General features: G+C 40.5%; 1 protein-coding gene across 2 annotated transcripts in view; it reads left to right on the forward strand.

Moving 5' to 3' along the window:
• Positions 1 to 6,034: 6,034 nt before the first annotated feature.
• The window catches only part of LOC146331006 (receptor-type tyrosine-protein phosphatase gamma-like), a 660,966-nt gene continuing 647,273 nt past the window's right edge, over positions 6,035 to 19,727 (forward strand). For both annotated transcript variants that reach the window (XM_084725921.1, XM_084725912.1), the window contains exon 1: positions 6,035 to 6,563. In XM_084725921.1, coding sequence (XP_084582047.1) covers positions 6,473 to 6,563 — 91 coding nt within the window. In that variant the 5' untranslated portion in view covers positions 6,035 to 6,472. The remainder of the gene's footprint in view (positions 6,564 to 19,727) is intronic.

Consider the following 19,727-nt stretch of genomic DNA (forward strand, 5'->3'; position numbering starts at 1 on the left):
TATCTTCCCCATGACTTTGCAGCACATGGTATGGCCTGACGAGCTGGCCACAAGTCCTCCACTTTGGCCATGCCTTTTCTTCTCCAGGAAGAGACATCCCACAAGCACAGTAACTTAACTTAATATGACAGAAAACTGCTTTTTTAATCCTACAATGTGAAAATATGTGCACTCCATTTAAATAGTGTGAGGCTGAACGCAAATACTGAGATAACAAATCAAATAAAGTATGTAATATGGACTGTAACATGGAAATGAACTGTTTGATGTGTGGCTGACTGTGGATAAAATTAACCAGTGTACCTATGAAGTAATAAGGTGAGAAAGTGAGCAGTATTACCGTACAGTATTATTTCTGTTACTCTGCGTGGCTGTGACCATCACACTGCACAATAGGTCATTCTACATGTATGGACAATTTTGGTCTGGAAAGTTCAAAATCTAACACATTATTTAGAGAAATGTATTTATATATTTTATTTCTCCATCCTGTGTAGAAACACTCAATTATTTTAGAATTCTCTAATTTCAGCTTCTTAAATGTGAATATTGTTTTTTTTTTTTTTTTTTACTCCTTTGTGACATTAAACTGAATATCTTTGGGCTGTGAGTAAAACAAGATATATGAGAACATCATGTTGTGCTCTGGGAAACACTGATTGATATTTTTCACCATTTACTGAAATTTTACCAAATCAATCAATTGAGAAAATTATTGACCAATTAATCAATTATCAAAATAACTGTTAGTTGCACCCCACTTGAAATTACATGTGTTTAAAAGGCAACTATTTGAAACTAACATTTATGATCTATGAGTTGAACTTCAAAATGAAAGTTTTAAATATTTCACTTCAAAATGAAACAAACGGTATAATGGAACAAACCTATTTTACAAAACAGAATTGTACTAATATGGGTTTGCAATCACATTTAATGTTTTCTTGGTGGCGGCGCTGTACCTGCATGTTTATACTGGTGTATCTCAGCACAGCCCATGAACTCAGTATGTTTTTGTCAAACTCGGCTGTGGACTGAGGTTTTCTCGCTGTCCTTCCTTCATGGTCAAGAACAGAGCTAATAAACTGTTTTGTTTAACTATTTAATTTGATCCATATGAATATAAGAAAATACACATTAATAATAGTACACTGGCCGGTGATATGGTTGTAGCATGTTATACATTTGAGCCATTTGACTCACGTAGAACACACTGGACTGGACGTCTCACAGTAAGATCAAGGACTGGTAGCTCTGATCTGTGGAGCAAATATAAAAATTGCATTTTCAGCCAGTGGTGACAGTGGGTCAGTTGTGTATGATGACATGCCACCATAGGTCAAGAGACCACCAGGCTTGCATAGATAAAAAAAAATAAAACAATGACTGGATGTCTAGCACAACTGCAAAGTCTGCTCTTTATAAGCGACTTTGGACTTTTCTATAAAGTCACTCACAAACACTGGTAGTCACGGCTATTTTACACCACATACAGCACTGCAGTGATATATATGCAGCACGACAAGCTGTGTGTCATTTTACACCAACTCTGTTCAGAAGTAGAGAAGTAAAGCTGGTTCTGTGCGTCATAAAGCTCTTTATGTTTCTGCATCTCCACAATCACTCTTTCGTTGTCCATTTGTCAACTGAACTAACTCAGCTACAGGATGACAACAAACGGGGTGCGCTGTGAGTAGGGTGCACTTGGTTGCCAGGGCGTTTGTGGGTGGTTGCTAAGCAGCGCGAATGAGGAACAACCTGAAGAGAGAATCCCAAAGTCTTGGCTGAAAAAAAGGTGAAAGAAATCATGTACCCAATTTAAATTCTACCAGTACCACCACAAAATAAGACAGGAAAGCAACATATCCATGTTTAGTTTTGGCCAAGAAAAATACAGGAAAGACACACGATTAAAAATTAAAGCAATTTTATATGTTAAAACACTATTTTATCACACTAAAAAAACAGAGCTCTACTCTATATTTCTTGCATGCTGCAAGCTTTCTGCAGCTGCAACATGCTGCATTCACATATGGTATAAATACATGTAATCTACTACTGTAATGTATTTTGGCAGCTGTGGAATGGGCTGCATGCCGTGTAGAAAGGCAGTAAATATAAAATAGCTTGTTTGTTGTAGTTTCTTTAGGTGGAATGCCTGGCACTAGGTTGGTGAAATATTGAAAAAATACAACAACGCATGAGAGGATGTCAGTGGGTTACAATAGAAGATTATTATTTGGCACTATACTTTCACAGATTGACTCAAGAGTGGGGGCTGGGGGAGGTGGGCCAGCCTACTCTCATAACTCTGATGATATATAACCCCCGCCAAATGACTGACTCCATGTCAGTATTGGCCTTACAGGTTTCAGGATGATTTAAACAGTAGGTGGTGTTTTGAGCCATTTTCAACCCATGAAATGCTGTTTTTTTGTTTTTTTTTAAATAAATGTATTAAATAACCTCAAAATTAACACCAGCTGTGTCGTGTTTCATCCCACTACAGTAATATAATTTAGTTTACAGCTCAATTCAACATGTTTAAGTGTGCAGTAGCTCTTGAAAAGTCTGGATTTGACCTTTGACTTTGTGTGGGGGACAATGCAAAGGCAGTGTACAGAAATGCAGCACTGCTCTATTCAATGAGGCTTACAGCCAACAAGATTTCTTAGTTTCCCTTTCTTCACTGATATAATTACTTGGCAAGTTCTTTATATGCAACTTCCTTACTTTTGCTTTCATTCATTCATTCATTTGTTTCTCATTTTTTGCAATTCAATTTTCTCAATTCTGTTTAACTTCTTTTAGAGTTAAAATGAACTAGAATTACTGTCTTGCAGTTCTTTGTCTCCACCAGCCAGTCAAGTAGCTGTTTGGACTCATGTCTGTCCAGAGTCATGTAACTGTAACTGTCATGAAGACTTGAAAGGAATTTAAAATTATTTTGGCATAATAGAGGAGAGAAACATGACTTACAGACTATTTTTTACAGAGGACTGATAGAGAGTTGAACATTATGATGTCACAGTGAAGTTGACCTTTGAGATATAAAACATCACCACTATATAATTTTTATCCTTTTTCACATTTGTGTGAAATTTTATCGTAATTGGCATATGAATTCATGAGTTATGGATCTGTGAGGTCACAGTGACCTTTGACCGCCAAACTCGAATCAGTTCATCAACTTGGCATAAGTCTGTACCTGGTTTGCAGAAATTAGAGCATTCAGGCACAGAAAAGTTTGTACAGGCTCTGCACCATTGAAACATTTTATCATTTTTCTCTTCCAGCTGAGTGATGGAAATGCCTAATCACCATTACTACACCTTGGATTGCATTAATTCAACATTTCTCATTAAGTTTTTATTTTAATTGCATTTTAAATTGCACTAATTCATTATATGGTTATCAACATTTTTAAGTCGCACCCTCCCCCAGAATAATCAGGTTGGTGTTGGCAGCACCCCCAAATGAAATGTATATTGCAGGAGGCTTGGTGTAAACTCAGGGTTTGTTGGAAACTTGCATTTCTCCGTTGATGGTGCTGCTGTCAGACTTGAAGGTGACTCATCTTGAGACTACATTTCCTGCTCAGTTTCCTGTTGGTCTGAGTCTTGAGCCGGAGGACTGAAGATGGACAACCATCTCTCCATAGCAGTCGTTCCACAGTAAAACTGTCTACAGCTGTTTGGTTAAGCACGATACTGTGGCACAAACATGCCAAAACACCAGAAGTTTTTTTTTTGTTTGTGTCCAATCAAAATTCATGTCATTCACTAAATAGAATGTTTTCTTAGGAAAACTATGTCATTGGTACAGGTCATGGTAGGAAACACAGACCACATTTCCCATCATGCTTAGTAGTTAAAATTGGCTATTTTGTGTTACCAAATACAAACGTCAGTTACAGTTTTTGTTTGTGTTTGTCTGTTCAGAAAATAGTGGTTTTGTTGGTCATTGTCATCTTTGTTCTGGTTTGTAGTTTGAACCGTCAGTGTGGCGGCTGTGCTGAGGTCAGCTGCATGTTTTTGAGAATCACAAATGTCATTAAGTCACTAAAGTTGCTGAGAGCTGCTTCCTGGATCTCATTCCACACTGTTTGCAACAATGTTTTGTTTTATCATCAGTCCTTCAAGAATACTGCACACTTTTTTTTGGGAGGGATTGTTGTGGCCTAAAATACCTGATTTCACAGCAGCTTTTCTAAAAAAAAAAAAAAAAATCATTGTGATTTACAAAAGTATTTTTAAGAATTCATTAAGAATTAAAAGTGGTTTGTTCCAGGGAGAGTAAACCTCACTCTGCTCTGAGTGTTCTCAGTATCCTTGCCAAAAAGCAACAATCCACCCAAATTCAACTAATTCCCATGAATTCTGTGCAACCTTGCAATTTTGTCCAAATTTTGTCTCCACAACTTTTCTGCAAATCTGACCAATCACTGTAGCTTTCCATGAGTTCCACAAATCACAGCAGTCCCACAGCAGTCCCTCTCCCTCCAGGTACTGAGAAGAACACATCACGACATTTATCAACACTCTGTGCACTTTTATTTAATAATTTTGTGCTGTTTTGACTGAGTTTGAGTGCCAAAAAGATTTTGCTTCTCTACGGAATACCCCCTGATGAACTTCATTTATAAATACAGCAGAGTTTTATAATTTTTGTGATTCTGAGCCTTTTTGATGTAAGGTTAGTTAGAACACTTAGAACAGAGTGCAGTGTTGTTCTCCCTGAAACAAGTTGCCTTGTTGCCAATTTACTTGATCTTGCAAAGCAATTCCTAAAAGCAACATGTGTTGCATTTTTTTTTAGAAAAGCTGCTGTGAAATCAGACATTTTAGGCCACAACATTCCTAAAATCACCTGTGAAATCCAGGAGGGACAGCACAATGAAGCGAAAATTGCACAGAGCATTGATAAATGTCAATAACAATGACAAACCTTGTGTTCTCTTCAGTACGTATGACAAAATAAAAAAAACACAAAAACATAAATAATAAAACATTAAGTCAGTTAATTTTGACGTCCATGCATGATGTTTGCACAGGGGACTGCTATGATCAGTGGAACTCACATGCAGCTACAATGTTAAGTTAAATTTATGGGAGGGTTTGGGATGACTGGACAAAATTACAAGGTCATGCAGAATTCACAGGGATTAAAATGAAATCCAGTGTCTCTTTCTATTAGACACAAAGTAACTGGTAGATTCTAAAGTAGTTCTGGTAGATTCTACTGCAGAAAGAAAGTAGTTCCTACATCAAACTACTCACAACAAGGTCTGTAGATTTTCTTCAGTAACTGGGTCATGATTTCTGTAAAAAGACATTGCTGTTGAGGTTTTCAAATGTTTTGGTTAGTTTGAGCACCACAGGACAAATGCCATTTAGTCCCATCATGTTGGAGAAAGGGCAGACATCTCTACAGCTGATTTCTCCCAAACTCTGCAACTCACACCAAAACAGTATAGATGGATAAACAGCACTACAGGCCAGAGGGAAAATATGTATTTTTGGGGTGAACTGTACATTTAATTGTTGCCACTGCAACATCACAACTTTCTGCAATACTGTTCTTTATTCTCCACAACCATCTAGTGACTCCCAGAAATTACCCTGCGACCCCTTTCTGGGTCTTGACCCTCAGGTTGAGAGTCACTGCATTAACTGCTGGCCACGATTGATTGTAAAGGCCTAATAAATGATAACTGAACGCAGCCCTTCCACACAGGCTCCTTCTAGGACAGACTGGTGGACGGCGCGCTGTCTGATCTATTTTGGGGTGGTTAATATGAACAAAAAGCTGGAGGAGCCCCTGGAGAGCACACATCTATTATTACTGATTATTATGGGACATGTGCGTGTTATTGTACTGAGAGACTGTGCGTTCTGTCGCCGGCGCTAGGATCCAGAAGAATGACCCCTCTCTCTCTTTCCATCTCTCTCTCTTTCTCTCTCTCTCTCTCTCTCTCTCTCTCTCTCTCTCACTCTCAGACTGTTTTAAAGTCTCTGGCAGACTCGGGCTCACACGTTACTTCCTGGACGGACGGGGGAATGGAAAGCTTCCAGCGCCTCTCCTCCATCACCACCGACACCGACTCTCCCCTCTGTGTGTGCCCGACTAGCGCTGCATCCCCCGCCGCAGCCGCAGGAGCGCCGCCGCGCTGCGAGGACCGCCACTGCTAGTCTCCTCTCACCCGCTCCTCTACAGCCAGCGTGTCCGAGTGTTATGCTCTTCTCCGGGGATATCGGGGGGATTCGTGGACGGAAAGACTCTTCACTGGACCTCTAAGCATTTCTCCGCCCTCCACCTCCTCCTCCACCGTGTCCAGGCTCCGTCTGCGCTGCTGCGTCTCCGGCGCTGCTTTTTACGCAGCAGCGAAGGCGTCGCTCGTTTGCCCGCAAACGGGAGAAACTCAACAGTTGTTGCCGCTTATTGTTTGCATGTGGACGTGCAGATCACTGCCATGTGGAGGCTACTGCGATCGTGCTGCTGCTGCTGGATTTTCTCTTTGGTGCTGCCAGCCTGCGTGCTGCTCTGGGCCGACTGTCATCCTGGTAAGTTTCGTCCCCTCTACACTGACGGGGCTGTGTGTGCTGCTGAGTCTATGATGGAATGCGCTGATCATTGTGGCTGTGTGAGGACGTTAGGCTGATAGAATAAAGTCATTGAATCTCCTCTAACGGGTCACTGGCTGAAAGATTTGGTGCCGATTGGCTTGACGCGCTTCCACGGCACCGGCACGTCGACTGGAAACTGTCGGAGACGCAGAGAGCAGTCCCTGAGCGGTTTTTTATGCAACCCAGTGACCTGTTTGAACCCTCTCACACCTATTCACAACACAGCGTTATCACAGGAGCATATTTCCCCTCTACTTTCTCCCACTGTGGCTGCACAATTTTCCCTTTTAACCCTTCAAACTGGGAAAAAAGGAGACACAATGTGCTGGGATGCCATGAAGGCAGCAGCAGGCTGGTAGTTGGGTCAGATGGGGAGATAAAAGGAGGAAGATGTGATGCCTTGTCAGCCGGCGGCGCGTACGCCAGAGCCGTTATCTCAGTGCCTGGAGCAAGACAGCAGGGCTGTGAAGCCGCTTCACACACACACACACACACACACACACTCGCACACAACCCCAAAACTGCAGTTGAGGCTCAAATGTTTGCTGAGGGAAGAGCAGAGCTCATGTCTGTGTTAGGGGCTGTCATGTAGCCCCTCAGAGGGGCTCCACACATAATCAGATTTGACTGGAGATACCCAGAGTGCTGTAAAAACACTGTCCTAAATGCTTACTGTCTCTAATTGGGCTCATCTCCAGCCGTTATATAACAGGACTCAACTATTTCCCATTTCATCCTGCAAAGGGAACCATGTGCTTCAGTTAGAGCTGAATCAAACATTGCTTGGGCACTGCAGGAGCCCAGTCTGTGAGGTCCAAACCCTCCAGCGTTAAGACCCTCACCTGAGGAGGGAACGACGGCTTCACTGTTCCTCTTCCTCTCACACTGTGAGGAGGAGAAATATCGTGCATCAAACTGTTTAATAAATCCAACAAATCAAATTTGACCTTGACAAGAGTGTCCACTCACACTCCAGTCCTCCAGCTGTGGAAGGTCCGAGACATGTCTCTGGGACACTGTCACAGGCTGAACAAGAGTGTTAGATTCTGGAGTTACGATCTGCTCATGTTAACCATCACCCACCCTTGAAAATAGACTGATTTTAGATGCATATGTGATAACATAACAAAGCAACTCCATCTGGGAGCATAGAATTAGATAATATCCCATAGAGGTTGGGTGATATGGACAAAATGGTTAATATCCCGATATTTCTGTCCAAACCCCTATTTACCTACATCTGGATGACAGGACAGCACTTTCAGAGTATATTTACTGAAGAAAAATCAATTTGTCACTAATCCATCAGTTGTTTGGTTGACAAAATGTCAGAAAACGGTGAAACATGTTGATCAAATCCAAGATGATGTCCTCAAATGTCTTGTTTTGTCCACAACTGAAAGATCACAAGACTCAGTTTACTGTCAGAGAAACCTGACAATAATTGCATTAAAGAAGCTGTAATCAGAGAAATTTGACCTTTTTTCTTATCAAATGACTCAAAATGATTAATCAATGGTGATTAATTTAATAGCTGACAACTGATGGAAAAATCAAAGTGCTGCAGCTTCATATTTTCTGAAGAAACTCCATCTGAGTGTATTGGTTAGACAGAGATAATGTCCAATAAAGGTTGGACGATATGGACAAAATGGTTAATATCCCAATATTCCTTACCAAATCCGTGTATCACTTGACTTCATTTTAGACTAAGGCACTTCTTCCTGACGATATGTACTGACAAGATCAAACAAGTCAATAGAATGATGTCTGCGATGTAGATGTACAGTGATAGAGAGGTTTGTTTCACTCAGAAATGTAATTCCACTTGTAACGTGACTAAACAACGTATTTCAAATGGAAGCTTTTATATTGTGATAATGTTAAATCCCTGACACTGTCTCAGTGTTTTTTCATGTCCTGGTTTTGATATGATATATTGATGTGTTACACAGCAGTGAGAACAAAGCAGAGAAATATGAGGAGTGTGAGGAGCCAGTGTAGTGTGGAGATCCAGCGAGCTCGTGCTCGAGCCTGTAGCCGTCTGTAGATATGACACATTATCACAGAGCCGCTTAGTCGGACAGTATTAGCCTAGTTTTCACCTCGCCGAGATTAGCTCTTATATGAGTCTTAAGAGATGTCATGAAACACACACACACACACACACACACACAGAGTCAGAGAGCAAAAGATAACAGCGCCCTGCTGACCAATGAACACGCTGACTACTTTAACAAACCCATACCTGCAGTATTAATACACTGTTAGGATTGATAGACTACCTTTCAATTCTGGAAACAAGGCTCTTGTCAGACATTTAGAGGTTTTGTGGTAGGTTTTTCTATTTTTCATCTCGCATTCCATCTGATCCCAAATGTGAAAGCCGAGATGTTAAAGGCAGCTGCTGGGAGAGGCGGATGCTACTGATGACTGGATGGGAAGAACAGTTTATCCCACAGGTTGAGCATAAATGTATCTGTGGTGGTTCATTCAAACATGTAGACTGAAATTGAAAAAAAAAAAATAGCACCACTAGTTTTTCACAAAGCACAAACACAAAATGATTAAAAACAATTCATGAACAGATTTTAATAAAGATGCAGTCATTAGTGACAGCTTATTAGCAGGTTGAACTCTCATAATCAGAACACATCCAAAGATAAATGTGATGCAACTTTGAAAAACAGTTAAAAAATATTTAGACCCAGACACACATGTTGGTCAGCTGATATTGGCCTATGAACTATATCAGTGTATCGGCATGTATGTACCTGTTTTTTTTCTTTCTATTATTCTATTCTGTTATTGTTACTGTCATTGATATTTGAATTGTTTTACTCCTGAATATTGGTAGCAGCATTTGTCCCTAAAATTTAGTGTCGGTCAGGCTGTAAAAATATTTATTCATGCTGTGCAGATTAAAAAATTAGAAAGTAAATTCAAACCACTGTCTGTGATGAGAGGAAATCGGAGAGCAGCGGTGGACCGTCTTGCACAGTAAAATGATATGTGTCAAAATGAGCTGCATGTCACATGAATTAATAGTAAAATCTATAAACATTTTACTTGTTTGGAGAGCATTTATTTGAATAAAATATAAGCTAAAAATAGGAATTAATGCACATGCAGTGTTTTTCACTGACCAAATATTCAAGATGATTAAAAGCACATTAGTAAAGATGCAGTAATTAACAGCTCATTAGCAGCTTAAACTCACTGTTTTCAGTGTGTATATTTAATGGAAACACAACACATTCAAAGATAAATGTGATGCAACTTTGAAAAATAGTTAAAAATATTTAGAGACATATATATTGGTCGGCCAACATTGACTCATCAAAGCTACGTCATCTATAATATTCAATATGCAACATGAAAACTTTTTTTTCTCCATAATAGAGATTGTTATTGTCATTTAAATTGGTTTTTGTTTTACTCCTGAATATCAGTTCCAGCATCAGCCCTCAAACATCCAGCATTGGTCAGGCTCTAGAAATATTATTGAATGCTGTACAGAAATTAGGAAGAAAGTGATGAGAGGAGATTTGTAAGCCGGAGTGGGTCCTTCTTGCCCAGTAAAAGGACACGTGTCAAAATGAGCTGTATGTCACATGAATCAATAATAAAATCTAGAAACATTTCATTTCTTTGTGGGGGAATCTATTTGAATGAAATGTAAACTACCAAAAGGAAGAGCAGAGGAGATATTCAGCTGCCAATTTGTGATGTTTTAACAACATGATGAATTTGTGAGGAAGCATTGTCACTGAGGGTAAATCCACAGGTCAGGATGTCAGACATCGATAATCTCTCTCTCTCTTCCTGACCTTCTCTTTAACTCCTCTCTCGCCCCCTCGGCTCAACCACACACACGTTCCTGATAGCGGCTCGGAGCGAGCCCGGGGTTGGCTGCTTCATGTTATAGCGGCTGCAGGTGATGTAGAAACAGAGACGAGGGTGCTTCTCTCCTGCTGGGTATCATCATGGACAGCCTCTCTTTCTTCCAGCCCGCTCCTCTTTTTCTATTAATAAGGCTCTCAGCCAGGAGATTGTGCTGGAAAAGCACGGGGAGAGGCAGGATCGGCTTTCCATAAAAAATGTGTCACCCGTGGGCCACATGCAAATGTGGAACGCTTTGGTAGCTGATGATGTATAATCAGCTAAAAAAAAAGCATCAGAAAAATTCATTTTGAGCATTTTTGGTCTGCTGGACCTGATTTAATGTCAAGAAGAGATGGTAGTGAGAGAGGTTCTGGAAAGATTTTTAAAGATTTTCTGTTGTATGGTGTTGAAAGATGTGAAAATACATCCATACATCCAAATGCATACATTTCCCACATATATGTTGATTCTGTTTGAAGCTCTTCATTTTTTCTACTGCAGTTATTTCTAGTACAAATCAGCTTTTATCAGAAAATGAATGTCAGTTTTGTGACAGAAAAAAATAAGACAAGAATCAGACAGATATATGAGTCAATATTGGCCTATCACAGTTATATCAGTATCAACATATAAGTTGTCTGATATGTGTATGAAAACACAATGGAGAATGTTTTTTGTTTGTTTGTTTAATAGGCTGAATTTTATGTATATTTGATCCTTTTCCTTAATTCATTACCCCATCACCTGCGGGCCATGCAAATATGAAATACTTTGGTAGCTGATTTTTTTTTTAAACTTCCTGATATTGTAATCACCACTGGCTTGAAAAATCAAGTATCCATCAGGCCCTAATCACCACATTAAAATGATGAAAACTGACAGAAATTGAAGTGAAAATTTAGATTTATAAATCACATTACCTTAAAGCCTGTCATCAATAAGAATTTTGTTTTGTCTGGATTGTTCACCTGAGTAAATAGCGATAAAGATTTCTCACTCCCTCACGTGTGTTAAAAAGAGCTCAGTGAAAAGCAAACAGAGGCCGCTGGTGATTTATCTGACTTCATGTATATGCAGTTTTGCATTTGCCTGCTGATTCACAAAGCTACCGCTCATCTTTGAAGCGGCTCCCTGTGAGCTCCTGTGCTGGGAGGCTGTGACGCCCGCAATTACGGCCTCAGCTCCGACCTGCGTGTTGGCAGAGCACGGGCGAGCTTCATCCTCTGAGCTTTCGAAGAGTAGAGTGCATTGTTTACTCTGGAGTCCACCTCAATAATGTCATACCTCACTGCGAGGCAACACCCGCAATGATTCAGCCAAGTGCCGTCGGAGATACAGGAAGTTTGTGCAAGCGCTGTCGTGTCTGCACGAGTGACCTGACTGCTGCCAACACGCCCCCAGTCGCCCACATAATGGCCGGTTTGCAGCCTGGCAAACATCTGTTTTTTTGGGATGGAAAGCACTGAACATCACCGCGGGGCGTCCGCTAGCTGACACAGGGCATCACTTTTCCTTTCCCGTCTGCGGCGTGCGGTGTCAGCGTTGAGGCATCACGCCCCTGTCACTACGCTGCACTTCAGCCCTGGGTTAACCAAACACATGAGAGAGGGAGAAAGAAAGAAAGAAAAGAAAAAGGACAGAAGCGACAGGGAAAGAAAGAGATGTTTGGCCTTCAATCTGTCGCTTTCTGCTGCGAAAAATGAATGGGCGCTGTCGCTCCTGGCTGGGAGGAAAAACAGAACAGTCATTGTAATCTCACAACAAGCGCCTGAGCTAGCACATCTTTTCACCCCCACAAACACACACATCCCTCCTTCATCTATCTCTGTCTCTTTCCTCCTCTAGTTTTTTAATTCACCCTCCTTTCCTCTGCTTTCAGAGTGTGTATGCACACACACGTGCACCTTCTCTGCTTCTTTTAGATCCAGGGACAAACGAGACAAGTGGGTTTGTTAACCATTCAAAGCAGGCCTCCGTGTCACCAACCTTTTCGCTGAGCCTTTTTGTCGCAGCGATACGGGGGGAAGGTTGACATTTAGGGAAGGGATTGGATATGCTTCGTGGCCCTCGGTTGCCAACATTATCATCATCATCATCTCAGTGCGCACCGAGCTATTATCTGGCCTCCGCTGTGGCCAGTAAAATGCTTGCGCGTCGGCTCACGGGTCACTTTATCAGTCAGTGCGGGGCCTGTCAGCGCCACCCTGGCTTTCCTTAATAGATTGATTAAAAGATAGCATGTCATGTTTGTGTGTGTATGTAAGATGGAGGGGGGGCATCAGGCAGTTATCCATGTAGGATGCTGCTGCGGTATCTGTCGCCCTGTCATTAGGAGGTAGCTGCTAGAGAGAGAGAGAGACAGAGAGAGAGAGAGAGAGAGAGAGAGAGAGAGAGGGGATGAGGAGGCAGATAAATGGAGAAAAAAAGAAAACATCCCTTTTATTGTGCTATTGATTTTTAGCAGGAAATGATGCTGTTTTGTTGCACAAAGGGGGAAACTAAAGATAAATAGGTCCGATAATGATAACAATAGTAATGATGATATTAAGTGCAGAGGCGCTAATGATATCTCAAGAATACGAGGAGTGGAGCCGAGCATAGAGCATCGTCTTATTTTGTTTTTCGATCAGCGTTTCTGCTCAGCTAAGCGTGCCTGTTAGCTTTTTAATCTGTTTCTCATCAGCTTTTTTTTCCCCCTCTGCATCTCATGAGCTCACGGCCCCACAGTGCAACTGGAAAATGGAGAATCCTGGGGAAAGACGGAGCAGTCGGGCCCTCTCTTCCTTTTTGCCGGGCCTCGTTGCTCTCAGACTTAATGGGCTGCTGAAAATAAGGCGCACTCTTCAACCACTTTTTTTCTCCTTCCTCCCCCTCTCCATTGTTCCACTTCATTGTTTTAATCAAGTCCACTGCTGGATTATTTGGGGAAGAGGAGGGAGGTGTTCCCCTTCCATTTTCTGGAAGATGCCTCCAGATTTGTAGCTCGGTCAGGCTCTCGTCCCATCTCTCTACACTCTTCATTCTGCTTTCCTCAGTCTTGTTTGTTTGCGAGGAGAGTTTGGTGTTAGCTACCATATATTCTGCCTCCCTCTGCCATTATCACCATCAGCTTCTGATGCAGCCATTTCATTCATTTGTCTGACTAATGCTGCTGGAAAAAGCTGAGATCGAGCATCAAACGCACTTTGAAGTGGGCTGTTTCCACTATAGCTCCAGTTGCTTTGTCTTAAAAGAAAAACAGTAGCAGAACACACTACTATGCTCGTGTGAAGGATTTGTACCCATCACTGAGTCTGATGTTTCTCTCAGCGGTGTTCATAGAACACAAAGTACCCAACACTGGAAACCTGAGTGTCAGAGTTCCTTTGTAATTGCCTCTCTAATGAGACAGTTGCTGATTCAAATTGAATTATCTTTAGTCAGCCATGGTCTTGTACAACCACATATTTCATAGACAACTGTGGAGAAATAGGGAATCATTTCTTAAAGGTTCTTTCTGCCACTTGGGGGCAGAGTAAATCCACGGCAAACTGAATAACATAACATTTGACACATTACTGCCTCACAAAATTAAAATTGTTATGGCTAATGCTTTAGCCAATAGTTGCTTGTTTAGATATGCAGGACAGTGAAAAGCACCATTATTATTCATTCAGAGTTGTAGTTCTGGCAACCAGAAGACTCTATGTCCAATAGTCACTCTCTTTTAGTTCTGTTTTGGTCTCCAGCAACTCCTGTTCACCAGCTACTTGCTTAGTCTGTCTGCTGTGTGGTTCTTGGCACATAGTGTGCAGTGGATTAGCTGTCTGAAGAACCAAAACAAGTTGATAAAAGAGACTAAAAAGGTGGTAGAGGTGAAGGAAATGTTGAAGTTAGATGATAATTGTGGATTTGTCACTACAAGTTGCCACTTTTAAATGACATAGCCAGTCCACCAGAAAAGCAGGTGTTGCAATAGGTCATCTATGCAAGTACCTTATTACAACCCATATTTACATTCATTGTTGGGCAGCGACCTCTAGTGGACATTGCAATTATGACGAGAGCAGTAAAAATAGTGAGAAATTCCACTTATGGAGGAGGTGGGGTCAAACAAACACCAAGGAAACCTAGGGTTCCTCTCCTGAGTGACACCAAACATCAACATTGACTTACTGAAAGTTTTAATGTTATGTTTATGACCTACGTTGAGTGCCTTATGTACTGTGTTGTACTTATTTTAACCTAAACCGTGATCTTTTCCTAACCCTAACAAAGTAGTTTTGTTGTCTGAATCTAACCCAATCTACAATTATTTTACAATGCTAGTCACGTGTTTCATGTCACATGACTTCCAGAACGTATTTAAGGTCTGGTACCACTGTTGCTGGTGGCACAGTAAAGCATTCATAGGTAAAGGTAAAGGTCAACATTGTTGTGATCATACAGAATACAGTTATAGACATATATATCATGTTACTGCAGTCACTGACAATTAGGACTTGGTATCATCTATAAAATTGCAATACTCGTACCAATACCAGTAAGTGATACTTATCCTTAATGGAGTACTGCATTCAATACCTTTTTTCAAAGGTTTTTCTTTATTTCTTTACTTGTGGTGAAACCATATAAATAGTTTTCTTTTCTAGATCTGGGTACCAAAAGGATTGAATGCAGGTATTGATACTATTTGGTGCTGTGTTATTTCAGTCAATACCTTAAATATACTCAGTATCAATACCCAGCCCTGTCTGTCGGGTATGAGGATGTGTTGAAATAACACACAGTCATTTAATCCATTGTGCCAGTGTTTTTATATAAAATTGTTTATATTTATCCAAGTAAGAAATGAGATGTACTATAGGATTGACACTGGGAGCAAAGCTGCACCGTACTGGCACCAGTATAAAAAGATTTCAAGAGTAATGCAGCTCCACAGGCTACAGCTACAGAGTCAAAGATTAGTTGAATATACTTCTGGCAAAAAAGCGTGTACACTCCTCCACTCTTCTTTGTCTGCGTTCCCTCCTGGTAAACCAATAAATGCTGCAAGAGACCCTGGCAGGCCGCGGTTGCGTGCAGGCAGGAACACAGCGAGGGAAAAACAAAGAGAAAAGAGAAAGACATAAAGACAGCACGAGATGCTGATGAGAGTGGAGAGGTGTACGCAGCCAAGCCCTTTTTTCCATTTTGCTAAGCACGATGCCAGGGGAGCTTCTGTGTCACTGTGCAGGGCTGCTGAGTGTTAAAAGGAGCTTAGACTGACAGGCTGTCGGCCGGCATGGAGGCTGACGAGCCTAACCGACGGCGACACTAAACAAACACTGCGAGGTGAGGGGAGAAGCAGATGAGATGGGAAAACAAATGGACATGACGAAAGCCAAAGAGAGAGTTCGCACTCCACCTGCCCCCTAGATTGAAACTTGTGACACCGCTAGTCGTTTTGGAAGATGCAATTTGACTGGATATTCCTGACACAGAGGTGGCTGACGGTTGCCAGGTGGTGCTTCTTTTGGCCATGGGCCCTCCTCCCCCTCTCCCTCTCCCTCTCCACCACCACCACCACCTTGGCACATGTCAGGACTTTCAGACACTTTGTGTTCTTTTGTCAGGCTCGATAGGTGGCCATTCACTCCAGAGCTGTGACAGCTCTTCGATACACCGGTGAAAGGTGTAGATGGGTGTTCCTGCCATTTCCCAGAACGCTTTCTCATTTTGAATGGCGAAATGCACTTCACTCGACTTCCATCAGTCATCCGTGCTGACAGTGGAATGGAAGCAGCTGCTTTCTCCCCGAGAAAGGTGAAAGAAATGTCACCATCTTACTATGAGATTTGGTGTGTCAGTTAGACAACAGTCCTCATGTTTTGCTTAACAGTTTAGTGAGTGTTTCACTCAGCTCCTCTTCCTTGTCCTGGATACTCACCTCACTTCTTTATTCCCTTTCTTATTTCCTTTATACTTCCCGTGGGTCACTTAACCAGTATTCCCATTGTTTTTTTTTTTCTTCTTTTAATTGTTATCATTATTGTTATGCTCTTAATCTTTCAACACCTTACATTTTTTTAATTTTGTCATTGCTCTTTCTCTCCTGATCTTCCATCCTTTTTATTCTTTTCTCCCATTTCTCCCATTTTCTTTTTCATTTGATCATTCTTTCCTTTTCTTCTAATCTTTCCGCTTTCCTCTCTTCTTTGTCCTTCCTCCACAGTTTTCAATTTAGAATAGAATAGAACAGAATAGAACAGAATAGAATATCACATAACAGAATAGAATAGAACATAATAGAACAAAATAGAATAGAATCCTTTATTGTCATTGTAAATTTAGCAGCAATCCTATCTGTGCAAACACACATCAAACCATGAAAAACCAAGAAAAAAAAATAGAAAAAAAACATATACATAAACTGCATAAGAAAAAATATATTTGCTGTAAACAAATATCCAATTCTGGGTATTGGAAATTTGGTGAATTTTAGTGGCTTTATATACAATCTATAGATATACAAGTAGTGTAGTTTGGAATAAATACAGGAATATATGTATATAGATGTGTATACATATTCATATGGAATGTAAACATGTGCAGCTGTATACATATATACAGACATACATACATAGATATATACATACATACATAAGTACATACAAAGGTGCAGTTAGAGTTTAAATAATATGTATACATGTATTTATTACCATTATTCATCTTTTTTTGTTTTTTTTGTTCTTTTCCCCAAAATGTTCACTTATTTTGTCTTTCTTTCTCTGCTTATTTCCTGTCTCTTTTTCATCATCTATCTTTCTTTACTTGCTTTCTAGTTGCTTTTTCTTTTCTTTTCTTTCTTTCTTTCTTTCTTTCTTTCTTTCTTTCTTTCTTACTTTCTTTCCCACTCATCAAGCAGTGTTTGAGTCTTGTTGCTGGACCCCCTGGGTGTCTCCTGTCTCTGGTCACATTAACAAGCTTCTGTAACCATGGATTATTATTCTGAACACAGCCCAAACTAATGGCCATAAAGTTAAATCCCATTTCTCACCAGAATGGAAAATTGTATGTATGTGTGTGTGTATGTGCACACACACGCACATAATAACTTATTTTACAGTTGTTAAGTGCTCACAAAGTAGCATTTGCAGTAAAAGTCATTAATGAATTAAGTGATGAAAATTAGGATTCAGGATGAATCTCAAAGTCGACATCAAGATGCAAAGTGTTGAGGACACATAAGGACACCTTTTAAAATCTCCTCCTTGGCTGTTAATGAGGAAATAAATATGATATTATTATTTTATGAAGATAAACGGCCACCATTGGCTGAGACACAGACACCAAACTCTGGCTATTTACAGCCTGGATCTTATTTTGTAGCTTTGGCCATCATTCCCATCAGTGATAATCATCTTTTACTTGGTGGGTTAATTGCTGAGATCTGGCTGCTCAAACAGAGTGCAGTAAAATAGAACCACTAGCAGTGTCCACACAAGTATGAAATAAATACAAACTGTAAACCCCGAGATCAGTTCACTCATTGTGAAGAGGAATTCTTACTCATTTACTTTGTCGAGAAAATTGCTCGAGTGACACTAACCAGGGCTACAAATTTTTAACAAAGATGCTGTTACAAACTGTATGTGCGAAGTTTGAAAAGGGGGGAATGATTGATGCTAAGAAGTTGCATCATGGGAGGTGAAGGAGTGCTTTTGATCCATAGTAGGGATCATTCTGTTGTAGCCACATTAGTAGCACGGCTTTATGGATTCAAAAGTCAGTTAATCCACCACTTTGATTTTGATGACATTTGGGTCAAATATTGATGGTCCCCACAGACTAAATCTTACTGACTGTAAAGATTGACTATTTTTTGGTTCAGATTGAAGTCTCTCCACATTGTTTGGATAACCATTAAATTTGGTTCTGACACTTGCTTCCCTACAGCAGGGCTATTCAACTTCAATACCAAGTGGGCCGAATAGGAAAATCACTGGGGGTTCGTGGGCCACACAGAATATTTGTCAACTAATGGCTAAAAATAACTCTTATGTTAGTAGATATATACATGAAATAAACTAGTGACACATATTCCTTTTCTTTCACTTTAATGCTTTTACATACAGAGCTTTTTAACCAAGGTCCCTAACCCTCTATAAATAAAACAAGCCATGATTTGTCTTGTAGTGCCTCTTCACATTGTATTCTTTCATGACAGATATACATTCGTTGCACAGTAAACAGACTGGTTTATTACTCGTCGCAGCAGGTAAAGTAAATAAATATTTGTCCGTCCACTCGCCCTGGAACTGCCGATTTTCAAAATCAACTTTCCGTCTCTTGGGTTTTGAGAGCGACATGTTGCAACACAACGTTAGCTTAGCTAACCAGACTTTACCTCTCTCATCTGCGAGCCCTGAGCGCAAGTGCAGAGTGAGCGTGGCAGCCAATTGCAGCACACCCCTGTCCAGCATATAGGTGCATGGTGTGACGTAACATTGATGTAGATCTATCCAAGTCAGATTAGAACCGTTGAGCCTGAACAGCTCAGGTAAGCTCAGAGATGTAGGCTACCTTTATTTTATTTTATCACATGTATGACACACATGTAATCATGATTTACCAGGAGTCTTGCGGGCCATAGAAAAATTCAAAAGGGCCGTATCTGGCCCAGGGGCCGCTAGTTGAATAGGCCTGCCCTACAGGATGAACTCTGTGGTGTTAATACCTGCATAACTAATCACAATCGTTTTTTTTTTTGTTTTGTTGTTGATGTAATTCTAATTAGCAAATGCTACCTGTAGCATATGGTGCCTAAAATTAGCAAACTTTAGATTGATGTTTCTCTGACTTACATTAAACACACTATATGTAATGTCTGTCTCTATGGGTTTCTTATATCAAAGCAATAACAAGACACAATTTGATGTCATGAAGTAGTGTGGGATCATGGAAGTTGTTTTCTTCATTATTAAACAACAACCACTGGCAATTAAAATCTGTCTGACATGACTCAGGCAGAACTCATGTTCACAGATGAGGTGATGTATTAATTCTCTCAGACATACCTGATGTGTCCCATGTTTTCCCAGAAAACAAAGAAGCAACTAGCAGCTAGTAGGAAATGCACTGTTAGCTTGATAAAATTACAGATTTCTCTGGGTTTCAACATTGTTAGAAATGTTTATGATAATGTAAGTACAGAACTCAAACAAAATATATAACATAGCTCTAGTGTTTTGTATG

This window comes from Lutjanus erythropterus, chromosome 2 (assembly GCF_056507025.1).
Source record: "Lutjanus erythropterus isolate fLutEry1 chromosome 2, fLutEry1.hap2, whole genome shotgun sequence".
Taxonomy (NCBI): Eukaryota; Metazoa; Chordata; class Actinopteri; order Lutjaniformes; family Lutjanidae; genus Lutjanus; species Lutjanus erythropterus.